Consider the following 17226-nt stretch of genomic DNA (forward strand, 5'->3'; position numbering starts at 1 on the left):
CTGAGGATTCTGCATATAATTGTTTCCAGACAGTTTTCTTTTAGTCTCACTGCTAGCCCGGTCCCCGTTTCCTGCAGGTAGAGCCAGATCTGAATTTGTGCCCATTTCTCATTGGAACAGGTGGCATTTCTGAGCCCAACCTGCACCCGTGACATTTTACCATGGTGGCAAAGTTTGGACCTGAAGCGAGTCAATGCTACTGTAAAAATGCAACAAAGTAATGCGGACAGACACACCTCTTTTCCTCTTCCTCTCCAGTGTTCCCTCTGGAGTGGCAGCAGAAACAGGGTCAACAAAGGTTACATGTTAAAGATCATGCAAGATATATGGATGGAGAAAAAGAGAAGAACAGATGAAAGAAAGAAAAGTCATTATAGGCAGAGAGAAGAAAAAAGGATTTTTGTTATTTTTCTTTCCCCCTTGCAGGAAAATCGCCTTCCCGGTTATCTCAACTCTGCTCCTGTTCTTCCAAAGCAATTACCAAGCATGAAACCAAACATTCCTGCTACATGCCCCCAGCCGCCCTGGGGAAGGACTTTAGGCAGTTGTTGCTTTAGGGGTTTTCCTCCCCCAGAGGGCTGCGAACTGAGAGATACAAATCCAGCCTGGTGAGAAAAGGCGTTCACAAAAGCAGACTATCCCCTGGAGGCCTTTAAGAAAAGGAAGGTCAGGGGAAAGTGTCTCACTGCAGGGACCCAGTGTGTCTTTCTAGCCTGGTCAGAGGGGATCAGTGACTGCTGTGCACACTCAATGATCTCTCACCTCCAAGACTGCATCTCCAGAGCAGGTGAACAGTTCAAAGGGAAGCTCCCATCTATAAAGCAAGTCTTTGGAGTCGAACACCGAAAGGGACCAGTCTCTGGACAGAAGATGTTTTTCTCCTCACCTTAAATCCCCAAGGGCCAAACGCCAAGGTCCTTAACTCAGACAAACTCCCATCAGCTTCAACGAGAGTCTGCTGCAGGGTACGTCTACACTTGGAAGCGGAAGCGTGATTCCCAGCTGGAGGAGACATACTCATGCTATCCGGATGTGTGGAGTTGCAGCGGCACGAGCTGCGGGATGAGCTAGCCGGCTCGAGTACATACCTAGGGTCTCTGATGGGCACGTACTTGCGGTGGCAAAACCATCCCATTGCTCATGCTGCCATGGCTACCTTCTATTTTTAGCACGGTAGCTTGGGAGAGCTAGTGTGAGTTTATCTCCTCAAGCTGAGAATTGCAACCCCAGCTGCACGTATAGACACGCCCTCAGTCAGGACGTCAGAGTAGGCCAGACCCTAGGGAGTAACCAGGAGACCAGAACCCAGTCTGAACCAATGCCTGAGAAAATGAACGACATCAAGATCGCGCCTTTTCTTTGCCGAGCCAAACCTTAACTGAGGCACCGACACTGTTGCTAATGCAATGGACTAGTTTAAGCCCTTTTCATGTTATGCACTGGAAACCTTACAAGGAACTATATAACGTGGTGAGAGTCTTGGTCTGAGCACTGGACTGGGAGCCAGGAGCTTGCAGGTTCTAATCCCGTCCCTGACACAATCACTTCCCTCCACCTCAGTGTCCCAACCTGTACCATGGGGATGAGAATGCTTGTCTGCCTCCCAGGCATCTGCAAAGATTAATGTTTGTAAAATGCTTTGAGAATGAAGAGCCCAAGGTGTAATAAGATGAATTTCGTAGTGCCTACGGAAATGCAGCTATGATCTTTAAAGCACAGAGATCTTTAGAAACAGACACCCACACCACAGGCCAGGCCAGGCGGGCTGTAAATCCTGAAGGGGTTTTACATCTGCATGTGACTTTTGCATGAGGCCCCTCCATAGTTCCTGGTAAAAGGACAGATGGCCACGGCCTGCTTTGATTGCTCAGATTCAATCCTCCATCACAATTATATGAAAGGAAGCTGCAGCCTCACTGTGTCACGATTCCCTTTACAATCCATTGCACATGTGAGATGCTGGAGGCATTCAATCCCGTAGGAGAAACCCTGAAATAGGTACACGCTCCTGCATTAATGATCACAGCTGGAAGACACTGCAGGTTCCTAGAACCGGTATTCTGATGGTATCAATCACTGGTAGCTATGATAAGAAGCTGCTGGTGAATCTCTTCTTGTGCCATTCAGAGGTAATTCACCCTATTTTCATCTCAGTCCTCTCTATGAAGCAGTGAGTGCCACGTCTGCATGCCACCTTACCTTGCATCCACATGGAGCAGGCAGAGCCGGAACCAAGCCTGTTGCTTCGCCCCCTGATTCCTAACTTAAAAGGACTTGCAGTGGTTTTATTTTAGTTGCAGAGACTGTGCCGTCCCTGTCTGAAGGGCTGCGATGAGCAGATCTGGCTGTCTCCGAGCCCTGCCAGGACCAAGGTGTCTCAGCAGTTTGCATGCTAAATTTTGGAAACTGTGGCCATGTGCAATGTGATCCTGGCAACCACTTGTTTTTGCATGGTGTTCATCAGCCAACTGCACATCTGCAGCATGTTCACAGTCAACTACAGAAGTGCCTGGATAGAGAATGGGATCCAATTTAGGAACATACAATATTCTTTTCCAAGACCAGAAACTCACGTGCAATGCTCAGACTGCTGCACGTCTGCAGAGTTCACCTGTTGGGGGGTTTGGATCTCAAATGAATTCTTTTCTTTTTGAAAAGAAGAAAACCCGGCTTGTCAGCTTTTATATTTTAACTATATTCATGGATTCATAAATTTTAAGACCAGACAAGACAGGACAAGGATCACCTAGCCTGATCTGCTCATATCGCAGGCTATTCAATTTCACCCAGTTATGCTTGTGTTCTACCAAACAACTTGCATTTGGCTAAAGCTTACCCTCCGGAAAGGTATCCACTGTTCACTGGAAGACACCCAGAGATGCAGAAACCATCACTTCCCTTGGTAGTTTGTTCCCATAGTAAAATCACCCTCACTGTTAAAAATTTGTGCCTAATTCCCATTTTGCATTGGTCTGGCTGCAGCTTCCTTAGGCCTTTCTCTACTGGGTTAATGAGCCCTTTGGCACCCAGGAAAGCATTTATACGCTGTCATCAAGTCATCTTTCAATCTTCTTTGTGATCAGCTAGACAGACTGACCTCGAAGTCTCTTATGGCAAGGCTTTTTCTTCAGCCGTTGATTCCTTTTTGAAACGGTTCTCTGCACCCTCTCCAATTTTTTCAACATCTTTTTTAAAATGTGATCACAATTGTGTGCAGCGTTCCAGCATCGGTCTCATCAGTGCCAGATACAGAGATAAAATCACATCCCCAGAGCTACTCCCCTGTTTATACACTCATGGATAGCACCAGCCCTTTTGGCCAGAGCCTTGCACTGGGAACTCCTGTTCAGTGCTTGTCCACTCTGACCCAGAAACCCTTTTCCGAGTCACTGCTTTCTGGGATACACTCGCCCATTCCGCAGGTCTGGCCCTCATTCCTTGACTTTGCATTTGGCTGTATTAAAACACACTTTGCTTGAATGGGTCCAGTTTACCGACCGATCCAGATCTCTCTGTATAACTTCCCTCTCCTCATCTTATTTGCCAATCTTTCTGTCATCTGAAAATTTTATCGAAAGCAATTGGATATTTACTGCTAGATCATTGATAAAAACGTTGAATAGTGTCAAGCCTAGTACCGCTGCCTGAGGAATCCCACTAGAAACACACCTTCTCAATGATTCATCGCTGACCGCTGGTTTATGAGATCTGTCAGTCAGTTCTTAAACTATTTAATGTGCGCTTCATTGATATTCTATAGTGCTAATTTATTAATCAGAATAGCATGCAGTACCACATCAAACGCCTTACAAAAGCCTAAATGTATTATTATCTACGCAGTAATCTTTATCAACCAAATTTGATAAATTTGATAATCTCAAAGAATTAAATCAGGTTTGTTTGACAAGATCTATTTCCCATGAAAGCCTGCTGACTCGCATTAATTATATTCCTATCCTTTAATTCAATTCCATATCAACTTTTACATTATTTTGGATACCAGGTTAATTGGCCTGACCTGGGTCTTCGTGCTTGCCCTTTTTGAATACTGCCAGAACATTAGTATTCTCTCAATCTTTTGGAATTTCCCTGATATTGCAATGTTTATTAAAAATCTAACATAAACAGCCCAGAAAAATCTCCTCAGCCAACTCTTTTAGGACTCTGGGGTGAAGTTATCTGGACCTGCTGATTGAAATATGTTTATGCCTCATAGATGATGTTTAACATTCTCCTAAGTCACTAATGGAGAGGAAATAACTTTATCCTGCTGTCTGTCTGATTTGGGAATTTTCTTTGATCAGCCTAGGACTTATCTTGAAGTTTTCAGTGACAAAACTACTGCCCAGAGCTATAACCATAGGGTATGTTTACAGCATCCCAAAGCTGCTTATGTTCACCAGGGGAATCTCAGTCCCCAGGAGATGTCTGTAACACTAAAAGGTTCCTTACAGCAAAGTTTCGGTAGCAGAGTTTAGCATAGCATTTACAGAGCAGTAAGAATGAAGAGCTGGGTCTCCCAAGTGGTTACTAAGTTAATTCCAATAGAGGGATGACCTCTTCACTGGGGGAAAATTAACAAGGACTGCTGAGAAGCAACCGCTTTTAAAAAAAAACTATGGGGACAAAGTAAGATGACTAAGCACAGCAGAGAAGAGTTTCCAAGGAGATTTAGACTCAAGATTCAATCCATTACCTCTGGATTCCTGCCTACAAACAGGAATGAGTGTCAAATGCACCTCTGGTGTAAGCAGGTGTAATGCATTCCCATCAAGTACCGCACCTACAAACGTCAGGGCTCAATTTTGGCTTGAGTACTAGAAAAAGGGCCTTCACGCTATCACTTATGTCTTGGACAGTCTCTAACCAATACCACAAATTAGGCTAAGTCATTCCTGCCTTACCCCGAGTTGGCAATGTACCCTGCTTTCTCATACCCCATAGGAGTCTCTGAATGACGCCCTAGCCCATGCTAGAAAGCACACATCCCTGCAGAGCTGCTGAAACCCTGGAGACCCTTCACCAGAGTTGTGCGCGGGGGGGAGCGAGATAGTAGTGAACAGAATGCTACAAAGCTGTAGCGGGAATTAGCCCAGTTTGAGGCTTAATGACGCCACAAAAAGCCTTGGTGCCATACATATCAAGAGTGCAACTTATATCCCTCCCCACAACAGAAGGGAAGGGAAGTAGGGGGTGTGTGTGTTTGTGTCTGTCTGTCTGTAGGTACCAGTGACAGCACACATGAAAACACCCCACAGTACCCAGGCACTGACTGACTGGGAGCAGAGTTTATGGCCCACCTTCCAGTTGCCTTCTGACAAAGGTCAGTCACTAAAATACTGTGTCCATTTCTTAACGTTTGACTTCTACAGTAGCCTGAGCCCTTCATCCCTCAGGAAGGGTAAACGCTTTGCAAACTAGACGCGTGCGCCAGAGAAACGCATGCAGCTCTGGGGTGGGCACAGCATGCTGCATAACAGCATGGGGAGATGTACCAGTAGGGGCCATTTGAGCTAAGACAGTAGGACAAACCATTCCTCTCCCATGAATTAGCATCCTGCCTGTGGGGCAGGGACACAGGGGGTTAAGGTCTCACTCCCAATCAGCACAGCCCTCACTGTACAGGTGCCATGAAAGAATGAGGAGCTGAAACAAGAGTTGAAACTGCAGTTCCAGGGGGAATCTTGGAATTGCCAGCCTGAGGCTTAGATTCCCGAGCTACCGCCCCTCAAGCCAGCGCGACCATAGTTTGTCAAACTCAGTAAGGTTTAGCCTTACAGGTCAGCTTGTTGCACAAGCAGCCACGGATGAAGATCCAGAAATGCCTTTGTGAATAACATCCTTGGGTCTAGCTGGGATACTCAAAGCCCCTTTTGTAGATACTGGACTCTACCATGGCCAATCACCCGCTGGGTACCAGATTTGAACGAAGGGATATTGATACAGAAGGGCTCAAACCAACGCAGAATGTTACTCTGAGTCTAGAGGGCTTCCCCTTGGCCTTCCTTGGAGCTGCTACAACAAAACCACAGCGATGCTTTCTGTTGATTTCGGACTGTCCTTTAATTAAAGCTAAAAGGTAAGCCACTGAATCTGATATTTTTACAGTGTCCCAAAGTGAGTTGCAGGACGCTGCTCATTTAAAATCTGCTTTCCCTGCTAGGATTTATATTTTCATTCGGCAAGCCCTGCAAAGGCTCACATTACGCTGCTGGCCTTTCCTACCTTCCCAGAGGTGCCACATGAGACGCTGCAGCTTTTCAAAACCTCAACAATATTTGCAATACCCCTGGCCACAGCTCAGAAAACGTATGAATTACATATATGTTTTGTTTTTGCCGACAAGGAAAATCAGCCATCCGGTTAGCTCAGAAAGGCATTCTCATCACAGAGCAGCTGCCAAAGGCACATGACCTTGCGAGACATTCGCTGCTGCTAATTTCATGCTTCATAAATGCAAGTTGTATTAATGTTCAGTAGGATCTTTCATTGGTCTGTGTTTAAAAAGTACTGAAAACATGCCAGTCTTTTCCAGTCCATCAGGGCACTTCATATCTGGTAAGTAGCTGAGTCCTTGATTGCAACACTTGGCATTTTTCAACCACAGATCTCAAAGCACTCTACAAAGGTAAGGAAGCATTGTCCCCGTTTCAGAGGTATGGAAATTGTGGCAAAGACCTGCTTCACCCAAGGTCACACACTGAGTCAGTGGAAGAGCAGGAACAGAAGCCAGGTCTCCGGACTCCCAATCCAGTGCCTTATGCACATCGCCATGCTATCTTTCTTAAAGGGACATTGTCAGGTTAAAAAAAATTTCTTTTAAAGTAAGTGACCCCACCTTCTGTTATAAGCAACATTTCAGAAGACTAAGTCAGAGAGAATTTTAAAAAATAAATTGATTCCTCACCATTTATGAAGCTTATTTCAACATTTAATTGAGTAACTTGAAAGGCGAATTTCACTTCTCTTCTGAGTCGATTTCATTTCTACTTCTCCTCTGCCTGTACCATGCTGCCATTGCCCTTTCCCAACACTACAGAGGATTTTGCAATCCTAGCAACGAAACCTCCCATATAATTTTATCATTTCCCTGAAAGGTCTCTATTAACACAGCTCTCGTAAGACTTGCATTTAAAAAAGTAAATAAAACAGTCAAAAAAACCTCACTAGATTTTGGACCCAAGCTCTGCGACTGTGTCCCTTTAAAAGCAATTAAAAACAAGAAAACCTCTGAGATCCCAAATCCTCAACAGGATAAATGTTTAGACTTAAATTACACATGTGTCTGTATTCAAAAAGAACACTGGAAAATGTATTATTTCCTTGGCTTAGCTGCCTAGACTCAAGCTCAGGGTTCTACTTCCATAGCAGTCTTGTAATCAAACACGTAAGGCAGAGCATTTCCCTGCAATCTGCTTCTGTTTCGGGAGATCAAGTCAACAGTGGCAGGGCGAAAGCAGGACTTTGGGTTCAGGTCTTGGCAGGTAAGTAAAAGGAGACTGATCATGATCTATTTGCTATACAAACATAGCTGTTTTGGAGAGATGATTTCAATGGATTTCTCCTGTCCCAAAGGCACATGGCCTCTGTAACAGCCATGGGAACTGCACAGCTGAACCCATCTAAGCCTATGGTAACCAAGCCCCTCTATGCTCTGTGCCAAGTGCAGAGACAGGGCCTTCAGAGAGAATGCCTGGAGGAGGGGGCAGGCTCTTTTCACTGTACTCCTCCCCCCTAATGCTCCACCCGGGATTCCAAGCACCTCGGACCTTCATGCAGTTAATTTCTAGCATTAGCCATGGCAACTGCCTTTGCAGTGCAGCAGGATTTAAACAGCTATCCGCTGGGTGGACTTCTCAGCAAACAGCTGCAGCGGGAAGGGTCTAACCTGTCATCTCCACTGTTGGTGGGGCTGGGGAGTTTGAGAGTGAAGCATGGGCAGTTTTCCCCCTGCCTTCCAGCTCTCCCTTGCCAAGGGCAGCCAGGATTTAATGTTCACGCCCTACCTGGTGGTGGGAGATCTCTTCCTCCTCTCACAATGGACAGCATCGAAAAAGGCTGCATTCCAAAATCTCAGGGTGTGCCTAAAAAACAGGGAGAAGGCATTGGAGACCGCGTGTTGCATGGGAGAACACGACCGCCACCCCAGCGCACCTCTGAGCGACCGCGGGGCATTAGTACGCGGGGTCCTGCCAAAGTGCCTTCTACACAGATTCAGCCTTTGGCTTCTATGCACACAGCATGCTGCAAAGAGAAGTCAGCTTTACTGAGCTGTTAATTCCTGGTTTTGGGGGGTTTTGGTCAGTGGCTGCGTTGACAGATCTCATTGTTTGGGGGGTAGGGGAAAGGCAAAGTCAACTTTGCATGCGTGAAGAGTAGAATACTTGGATCAGGCACATGGCTGAGTTATGGGGAACGGCAGCATGTCACTCAGCCAGCATAGCAGGACCAGCACAGGGCCTGGGTTCCCCCTCATACTGCTGGTGCTGTGCAAGTGGATGCTCATGCCAGCTGACTCAGAAGTACCAGGCACAGCGCTCCAGCTGAAGGTGGATAACCAGTCTTTACCAGATAGGCTGCTGCTTCAGATGCATATATAAATAGATCTTCTCTCCCTTCTTCTCCTCTTCCTCCTCCTCGGGGCTGTACAAGGAAACTGTCGGGAAGCAGAGTTGCACACCAAGGCTGTGAGGCGGCTGAGCTGTACGAACACAAACTTCGTACTGCTCAGCTACTCACCCCACCCCCCCAAGCAGTCACCCCGAGGTATCAAGGAAAAAAAAATCCACTCAGACCATCCCAAACGGTCTTTGTTTTTCAACCTCATGGCTGCTACTTGAGCAAAAGGAGCAGGTCCATTAGCTCAGGGGCAGTAACAAACTCAAACCTCTATATGGGGACACACCACACTGTGTGCGTGTGCAGGTTACATTCACCACCACAAAGCACCACGCTGCGTGTGTGCAGATTACATTCAGCATCCAAAGGATGCTACTGCGGAACGGGAGATGCTACTGCGCTGAACAATGGATTGGAAAAACTTCCTCTGGTTTCTCTGCAGCTTCCTGAAGTGCCTCTGCAAACCGCACTGAGAAGTTGTCAGTCATTCCCCATGGCAATTTCACTCTCCCAGTCACTTTACATGACGCTGGCTGTGCCAGGGGATTTCACACCGTGTCTGCGCCCCACCCTAAGATCCTGGGGATCCCTTTGCTAAAGCCATTGGTTTGCGGCCGCGCTGCTTACCTGTCTTCCGCAGCTTCTCCTTCGGTTTGTCTTCCCCCTCCCTACAGCAAAGAAACCGTGCCAGTCAGCTCCGCCCTCTCAGAAACCGATGCCCTACTGCAGCCAGCTCCCCCTCCTATCAGCCCACATAACTAACCCATTCAGCCTGCTGGCATCCACCTCCCCCATCACAGCCACTGGGACGAGACTCAGTGGTGAGACAAGAGGCTGACTGAGAGGTGCTAGCCATGGCCAATGTACGCTGGAGCCCTTGGGAGAGTTTCTCCCAGTAACTTCATGCCCAAGCAGGCTATTTCCCCAGAATGTCTCCCAGTGCTTTGCAGCCCCACTTGCCTCTCTGAAGTAGGCAAGCATATTATCCCCATTCTGCAGAATGGAAAACCAAGACACAGGGAGGCTGGTTTGCCCAAGGTCACCCAGGGAGTCTGTGGCAGAGCCAGGAATGCAATCCAGCTCTCCTGACTTCCGGTCCCATGACTAACCATTGGAGAACACTCTGGCATCACCACCCTTGCAGAGTTGGGGCAATCAGTCAGAAAGCTCCTGGAAGGTTGTTACCCTTCTCTCCGTGTTGGGCGTTCTCACACTTTCATAGAATTATAGAATATCAGGGTTGGAAGGGACCTCAAGAGGTCATCTAGTCCAACCCCCTGCTCAAAGCAGCACCAATCCCCAATTTTTGGCCCACATCCCTAAATGGCCCCCTCAAGGATTGAACTCACAACCCTGTGTTTAGCAGGCCAATGCTCAAACCACTGAGCTATCCCTCCCCACACTGAGGGAGTCACATCTAAATGGAGAGGGTGTCGTGGGGACGCCTGCATGCCTATTCGTGATCACATGGGCCTCCTTCCTCCGCTCCCATTGGTGGTCAAACATCACCTCGCTGGCGTTTAGTGCATTTGTAGTTTAAGGAACTTTACGGGCTGGAACTGAGGCACAGCACGTGGCCTGCCAAATCTCTTCCGCACACTGGCACGTTCTTCTCTGGGCTGTTGATGGTCCACAGAGCAGTTTGCGAACCACTGCGCTACACCCAAAGAAATCCATCTCCAGAGCCCACCTGTCTCAGCACGCAGATAAGGACAGACATCCAGGTCTCACTCCAGAGAAGCCCACGTAATGTTAAGAGCTACAACTGGGGAGCCTGAATTAAGAGCTCTCACAGACCTAGGGTCCTTGTGCTGGATGGAAGCATACCTATCCATGTGTCTGTCTCAGGCTCTAGTGACTGCAAGCTGGGTGAACACGGTAGAGGGAAGATAAAGCCCTGACAGGTAACTGAGGTCCTCCTTTAGCCAGCTGAGTAGAGGCACCTGCTTTCCGGGCAGGAGGTCGCCTGTCCTATCCCAGATAGCACGCGCATGCGTCTGGCTGACAGCCATGCGGTTGGCACGGCCTGTTTGTCCAGCCCACGGCACCCGCCCCCTACACAGGGCGTTTGAGCACTGATGCAGCAAAACTCACTCGCTTTTTTTGCCCATGGGTCCCTTGAGCTTGGTTTCCAGCCCCCCGAAGAAGCCCCTCACATTCTCAGTCTTCGCTGACGTGTTCTTCAAGAGTCGCTCTGCAATGTCTTTTTTCTCAGCCAGCCAGCTGTTTGCGGACTTCAGGTACGAGTCGATACTCCCCATGGGCTTCTCCTTCGCCTCTGTGGGCAGCACCTGGGCTTTACCTACAGGAGAAACGGGAGGTTTCTAGAAATGGCTCTTTTAAGGGATCCCAGGAGAACCAAATCTAGGCTGCCCCCTACTGCAAAGGTGGGTGCACAGTGTTAGCTACAAGCACCTCAAGTCCTTACTCCCAGAAAGGAGACAAAGATGCCCAGTTTTTAGCCACATGGAGACTAAACCAACAAGGCAAATCCCCCATGTCAGCATCTCCGCCTCGCTGGGATGCATCCTTCGCTTTAAAGCCAACAGCGTGTGCATGATGGCTAGCATCTCCTGAACCAACAGGTGGTGAAAGACAGACGGCCGAGGGGTTTGGCATCCTCATAGCTAGAGAGCAGAGAGATTCTCTTGGCTGCCGCAAGAACAGTCAAAGGGGGAACAGCCGCTCGATTTGCAGCGGAGGCTCTGGGGGTGCTGGGACGTCACTGATCTGAGATCTAGCGCAGTGGTTCCAAATGACTGTGCCCCTTTCAGGAGTCTGATTTGTCTTGCGTACCCCCAAGTTCCACCACACGTAAAATCTTGGGCTTCAGCCCTGAGTGGTGGGACTTGGGCTTTTGGCTTTCTGCCCTGGGCCCCAGCGAGTTTAACACCGGCCCTGGCGACCCCATTAAAACGAACTCGCCCACAGTTGGAGAACTGCTGATATAGTATATAGAGCAGTATAAACAAGTCTTTGTCTGTATGAAATTTTAGTTTGTGCTGACTTCACTAATGCTTTTTAGGTAGCCTGTTGTAAAGCTAGGCAAATATCTAGATGAGTTGATGTGCCCCCTGGAAGACGTCTGCATGCCCCCAGGGGTACATGTACCCCTCGTTGAGAACCACTGATCTAGAGGAACATTCTTTCCAGCAACCCACCGGATAGTTTATGAATGCCATTTCCCCTCTCCTCCACATTCTCCACACAGAGATAAGCCATTCACTCTCCAGCCCCCACATGGCTCAGGGTCTCCCAATAGGTTCCCCATCTATTTCCTTTAGGACAAACTAATCACCATCTCACTGTGCTACAAGGCCGCATGAGCCCATCTCCACTCTCTAAGACAGTTTAATAGTATTCTCTAGCTGGCAGAGGGACATGAACAGCGATACAGAGAAACTCAGCAATTAAAAGAAGCTGGCCCCAGTCATGGGGGAAAAAAAAAAAGCTGTCACTGGACATTGATTTCTTATTTGAAAAGCGCCAAGCTCAGCAGAATCAGAGGAGCCTGGATTCCTAACAGGGGGAATCGTTGAGCCTCACGAGTCCATTTTAACCTGCGCTCACAAACTTTGAAACGGAGCAAACTCAATAGTGCAGCACTGCCATGACCCCATCACGCTGCGCTGAGCTGATGACACTGGCCTTAGAATCTGTGTGTTTCCTGGCCAAACACACAGGAACGGGGACCCTCTAATAATAAAGGAGAGATGTTTACAACAGCCGGATTCCCCTTCTACTGCGGGTAGAGAAAGCTTGTGCCGCAGACCCAGGTTTCAATATTTATCTCTCATGGCTCCCAGCGTCCCAACAGCCAAGCACTGCTGTAACACCAGATGACATCTCTTCTGTTGAATGGACAAGGACTCACTGGGGTTTCTCCCCCCTTGGGCATTTGTGGTAAGACAGTGAGCACCAAGGGGTTTAAAAGCAGCCGTGAGCTGCCAGACTGGGACATCTGGAGCACACACAATACACTGAGAAACATGCTCCCCTCTCTCTGCATACACATAACTCACAGTAGCATTAATGACAGTCATGCACAGGAAGAGAGGGAAGACCCCTCAATGCCATAACAACGCCAGGCTCCCAAACACCGCTCTGCTCATGCCAGTGACTGCGATGCCAATTCCACCTCCGCGCTGGGCATTTGGGTCAGGAGCAGCACACGCAGCCAGAGGAACACGGACAAGGAGAGAGAGAAGCGAGGAAGCTCCTGTTTTTTAAATGGATGCAATTTTCTGTTGAAAATAGCTCCGAAGGCTGAAGAGTTCTCTGTTTAACAGTGCGTTGGATTTAGACCAAGATTTTCAGAAGTGACTAGTGATTGGGGGTGCCTCAGTTTCTGGGCATCCAACCAGAGTCCCAGGAAGGAGGCCTGATTTTAAGGAGGTCCTGAGGCCCCCCGCACTCTGAAAAATCAAGCCGCTGAAGTGTCTCAAATTTGCTACCCACAAATCACTAGTTAATTTTGAAAACTTTGACCTTTAGTTTCTTAAACTTTAGTTCGGAAATTCAGCAGATACCATTCTCAGTGACCGCCTCCCAATCCCAAATCAAGCAGATGTTTCCCCTTGGGATGAGGGACGTCATCCTAGAGCCAGCTGTGCCCCTCCGAGTGAATACACATCTGTTCAAACAACCCACCCTCACACTTATTCTGCAAGTCATTTCAAGTCCCCCGCTCCTTCAGCCAAAATGAGAAAGGCACCCATGTGCACAAGCCGCTTACCGATGTGATAGTAAGTGAAACACATGGTCATTAGATTTTTGGCAGGACCAAAGTCATCCATCTGGTGACACCTAAAATGGGTGGGGGAAGAGAGACAAAGGGAATTAGCAGCCACATCTATAGCAGCATAGCAGAACTGCCAGATACCCAGAGATACTAGATGTTTTGGTACCAGGCCACCTCTGCCATAGCGTCCGCTTAACCATACTCACCATCCCCTTACTGTAGATTCCATTTGGGAAATGTCAGACTGACTGCATCCCATCTGCTCAGAGCCCCACCCACCCCAGCATTACCTTCTCTAAATCCTCCTACCGACCAAGGACCAGCTCCCCCCACTGCTTTACACTAAATCAGACACACTGCTTCCAAGCAGCACCGTGCATTCACACTGGAGATGCTGCCAACTGACACATGGCCCTCAAAGCAATTTTGGTGCAATACAGCTGGCTCAAAAGGTGCTTCCAGAGACGCTGCTCTGCAGTTCAACTGGGGACAGACAGCGATTCAGTTAGCACCGGTTGCTGACTTTGTACTTAGCTGAGGCTGGTCTCCTGGAACTAGGTGGCATGGAAGCAAAGCGTCCCTCTGATGGCTCGGTGAGCAGATTACAAGAGGGCTCAGTTGTGAAAAAGGAAAATCAACCCCGCTTTGATATCTGCCATTACTTACTCGAACAGCACCACCGCGAAGGACTGCACCAGCCGATAGAAAGTCTGCTCCGAGACGCACTTGGAGTTACAGCGCTGCAAAGACAAACGAAGCCGACACACATCAGTCTTAGCGCTGCTTCCTCTCCGTTGCTACTGAAAGCGCAAGCTCCGAAGAACTGATGTGAGCGCTCCCAGAGAATTCGCCACAGTGGGGCTGGGACACTGGTTTGACGGCGTGGAACTTCACTTAGGAGCTGTGGGGTTTTGATGAGTTATTTTGATTTTTTTTTTTTAAATGAAACTGACGGCTTCTCTCTAACATTCCACTGCCCAGTGATTGATACAGTCGCATTTTTAATGCAATTCAAAACATACATCTCTTTGCCCCCAGCTCTCCCCACTGAGATTAGGCCCATTCTCCAAACACACCACTATGCTGTTCTAACAGATGTCCAGGAGACCCACCCTCCTGCACCAACTGTCCCCATCACCAGAGCCAGGCACCCTCAACTGCTTTGACACAGAGGAGTTAGCATCCGGCAGCTGTTCTCCCCTGCTCACCTGAGCACTGACATATCTTGCAAACCACTCCCTGCCTTTTCCGTTCTCTCCACTGCACAGCTCCCCAAACTTGGCCTTCTCTTCTTGGTCCAGGTCCTCCCTGGAACAGACAAAAAAAACCAAACACACTTTAAATTCCCTTCCCATGCTGAGCTGCTCAGAAAATCCCTGTAGCCTGTGAAAAAAGCAGAGGTATTCGGAGAGCCAGGAGCAGACCCTTGCGGGAAAGGATCCACGAGTTCTATCAAGGACACAATCAATCAATGACACAGCTGTATCACCGGGGCTACATGTACAGAACACATCTGTATTGTCATGCACAAACCTGCTGCTCAGGCTGCTTCCTGGCCTCTCCATTCTGCTCCTGGTCTTCACTAATAGACGCAATACGCCGGGGGGGGGGGAAGGGAGAGGGCAATTTTTTTGTTCAGTATATCACAAATCACCAAGGGTATGTCTATACTGCAACATGAGCCCAAGCTTAAATCTAATCCCCCTTGAGACTATGCCGCAATTGCGCTAACTCAGGGCTCAGACGCAGGGTCCCAGGACGCTGCGAGGCTGGAGGGTCCGAGCTCGAGTTAAGCCGGGACCCAGGGTCCGAGCCCTATTGCTTTGCAGTGTAGACTTAGCCCCGCTTGACTCCGGTCCTGGGAGTCAGCCGGAAGTATCCCACAATTCCATGGGACAGATTCATAGTCCTCTCTATCCCAACAATCTGCAATGCACTCTATTGAAAACGGAAGCCACCCCCCGTGCTTTGCACATGGCAGCAGCTCAGGCTGGCATCGACCCGTTCTCTTCTGATCACCAATCTGCAAGCATGCTGCCAGAGAGCCGCCTGGGTTTGCAATGCAGAGCAAACCCATCGAGCCTTCTGCTGCTTCCTGGTAACATGCAGGGCGGGCAGTAAAGTCTTCCCACAGTGCACCACGTCCGAGGGCTAGGGCGGCCATATTTCGGTGGCTAGGGACTCAGACATGGTTACTTTAACTAAGGTCTGCGCACGTCAGTGTGGACACCAGAGCCCTAGGTTCGAGCACGGATTAGAAAAAATGTAGGGTTAAAATCCAACGTCAATGTTCAAGCCCAGGGTTCCCTAACACAGGCCAGCTGCCTCAAGTCCCACTAACCCTGGGCTTACACTGCAGTGTAGACATACCCGGAGTCACACATTTATCTTGCAGTAACCCCTAGAGGTCCCAATTATTGACTTTTGCTAAACAATGTACAAATACATGGTAAAGATACAGTCCAAGGAGGTTACACTGGCAGTACGGATTAATGACAAGACACGAGCGGGGGATGAATATTTCTCACCAATGCAGGGAAAGGAGGTATCGTGTGAGTATTACACTTATTGGTCTACCTGCTGAAAGACACCACGACTATTAATATAGCATCAGAGGCAGAACGTGGCATTTTACAGGAGTAGCAACACATGCTGTCTGGCCAAGAGCTCTTGGACAACTCCTAAATCATTTCAGATGGGCACGTCACCTTCCTTAGCCAGGGAAGGGCTGAGAGAGGTACCAGAATTTCTTTACACACCATAAGCAGTGTATAAAGTGCTCTGTGGTGGAAGTAAGAGGCGAGACACCCCCGCGCAATACAGTGGCTGAAGCATAGGGAGTAAGCTGTTCATGAATATCAGGCAGGGGATAACCAACACCAGCGTCTCTCGGTGTTTGGAACCGAGATGGCTGCACGGAAGAGGGGAGTGGGCAAAGCAGCACTGCTGAGTGGGAGTGTGATGCATTTTAATTGGGGCCTCTTTGGCGAACAGTTTTAATTTAGTTTTAAAAAAAACCCAAAGCAAACAAAGTCACTGGGACTATGAGGAGCCGAGGTTTCTGCTCTGGGTTTGGATGATGCAGCATTGCAGTCCCCATGCAATAGCACTTGTAAATGAGATAGAAACATTACAGATCTCAGGGGCTTCTCCAGTGCCAAGAAAGCGTGTTTCTTAGTGAAAAGGATAGCCAGCACAGAGGCAGCCAAGTGGGTTTTCTCCTGTGTCGAGTGCTCAGACTGGCCAGGAACCTTTTGAAAGTGAACCAAGAGCTCTGCTCTCAAGAGCTATTCACTCAGCAACTCAGCTAGGGCAAAACCCTCACCGGAAACAGAAAGGGAGCTTCTCCCTGCATCGCAGGGACGAGGAACGCCTGCTCTTTCGGCCTCCCGGTTTGCACTCTTCACACACACAGTGCCTGGGGAGACTAGTGCATTGACCAGTGCTGCAGGAGTCTACTGGTTTGCTGGAACCTCAGGGTAGCGCGGACGTGAGTGAGAGTGCAAGGTGGTAACTGACCTGCACGCTAGCTGGAAATAGACTGACTGCACATTTAGAGTTTCTACCCTCAGGAAGGGCAATGTGCCCAACCTCCATTGCCAAGTGCTACCTAGAGAGTTTTAACTGGACTGTAGACTCAGACTCATAGACATTAAGGTCAAAAGGGACCATTATGATCATCTAGTCGGACCTTCTGCACAATGCAGGCCACCGAATCTCACCCACCCACTCCTGCAATAAACCTCTCACCTATGTCTGAGCTACTGAAGTCCTCAAATCATGGTTTAAAGACTTCAAGGTGCAGAGAATCCTCCAGCAAGTAACTGGTGTCCCATGCTGCAGAGGAAGGCGAAAAACCCCAAGAA

At 48.6% G+C, this 17226-nt stretch overlaps 1 protein-coding gene across 8 annotated transcripts in view; it reads right to left on the bottom strand.

The window, feature by feature from the left end:
• KIAA0513 (KIAA0513 ortholog) overlaps positions 1–17226 on the bottom strand; it is a 92456-nt gene that overhangs the window by 11321 nt on the left and 63909 nt on the right. For 6 of the 8 annotated variants that reach the window (XM_073308135.2, XM_073308139.2, XM_073308138.2 and 3 more), the window contains 8 exons: positions 14569–14668; positions 14027–14100; positions 13355–13425; positions 10714–10921; positions 9247–9287; positions 8569–8656; positions 8007–8084; positions 237–266 (listed from right to left, as the gene is read on the bottom strand). In XM_073308135.2, coding sequence (XP_073164236.1) covers positions 237–266; positions 8007–8084; positions 8569–8656; positions 9247–9287; positions 10714–10921; positions 13355–13425; positions 14027–14100; positions 14569–14668 — 690 coding nt within the window. Of the gene's footprint in view, positions 1–236; positions 267–8006; positions 8085–8564; positions 8657–9246; positions 9288–10713; positions 10922–13354; positions 13426–14026; positions 14101–14568; positions 14669–17226 lie in introns of those variants that run through there. The other 2 variants (XM_073308142.2, XM_073308143.2) reach the window with 2 other exon arrangements.

This window comes from Lepidochelys kempii, chromosome 12, assembly GCF_965140285.1.
Source record: "Lepidochelys kempii isolate rLepKem1 chromosome 12, rLepKem1.hap1, whole genome shotgun sequence".
In the NCBI taxonomy this organism is placed as follows: Eukaryota; Metazoa; Chordata; order Testudines; family Cheloniidae; genus Lepidochelys; species Lepidochelys kempii.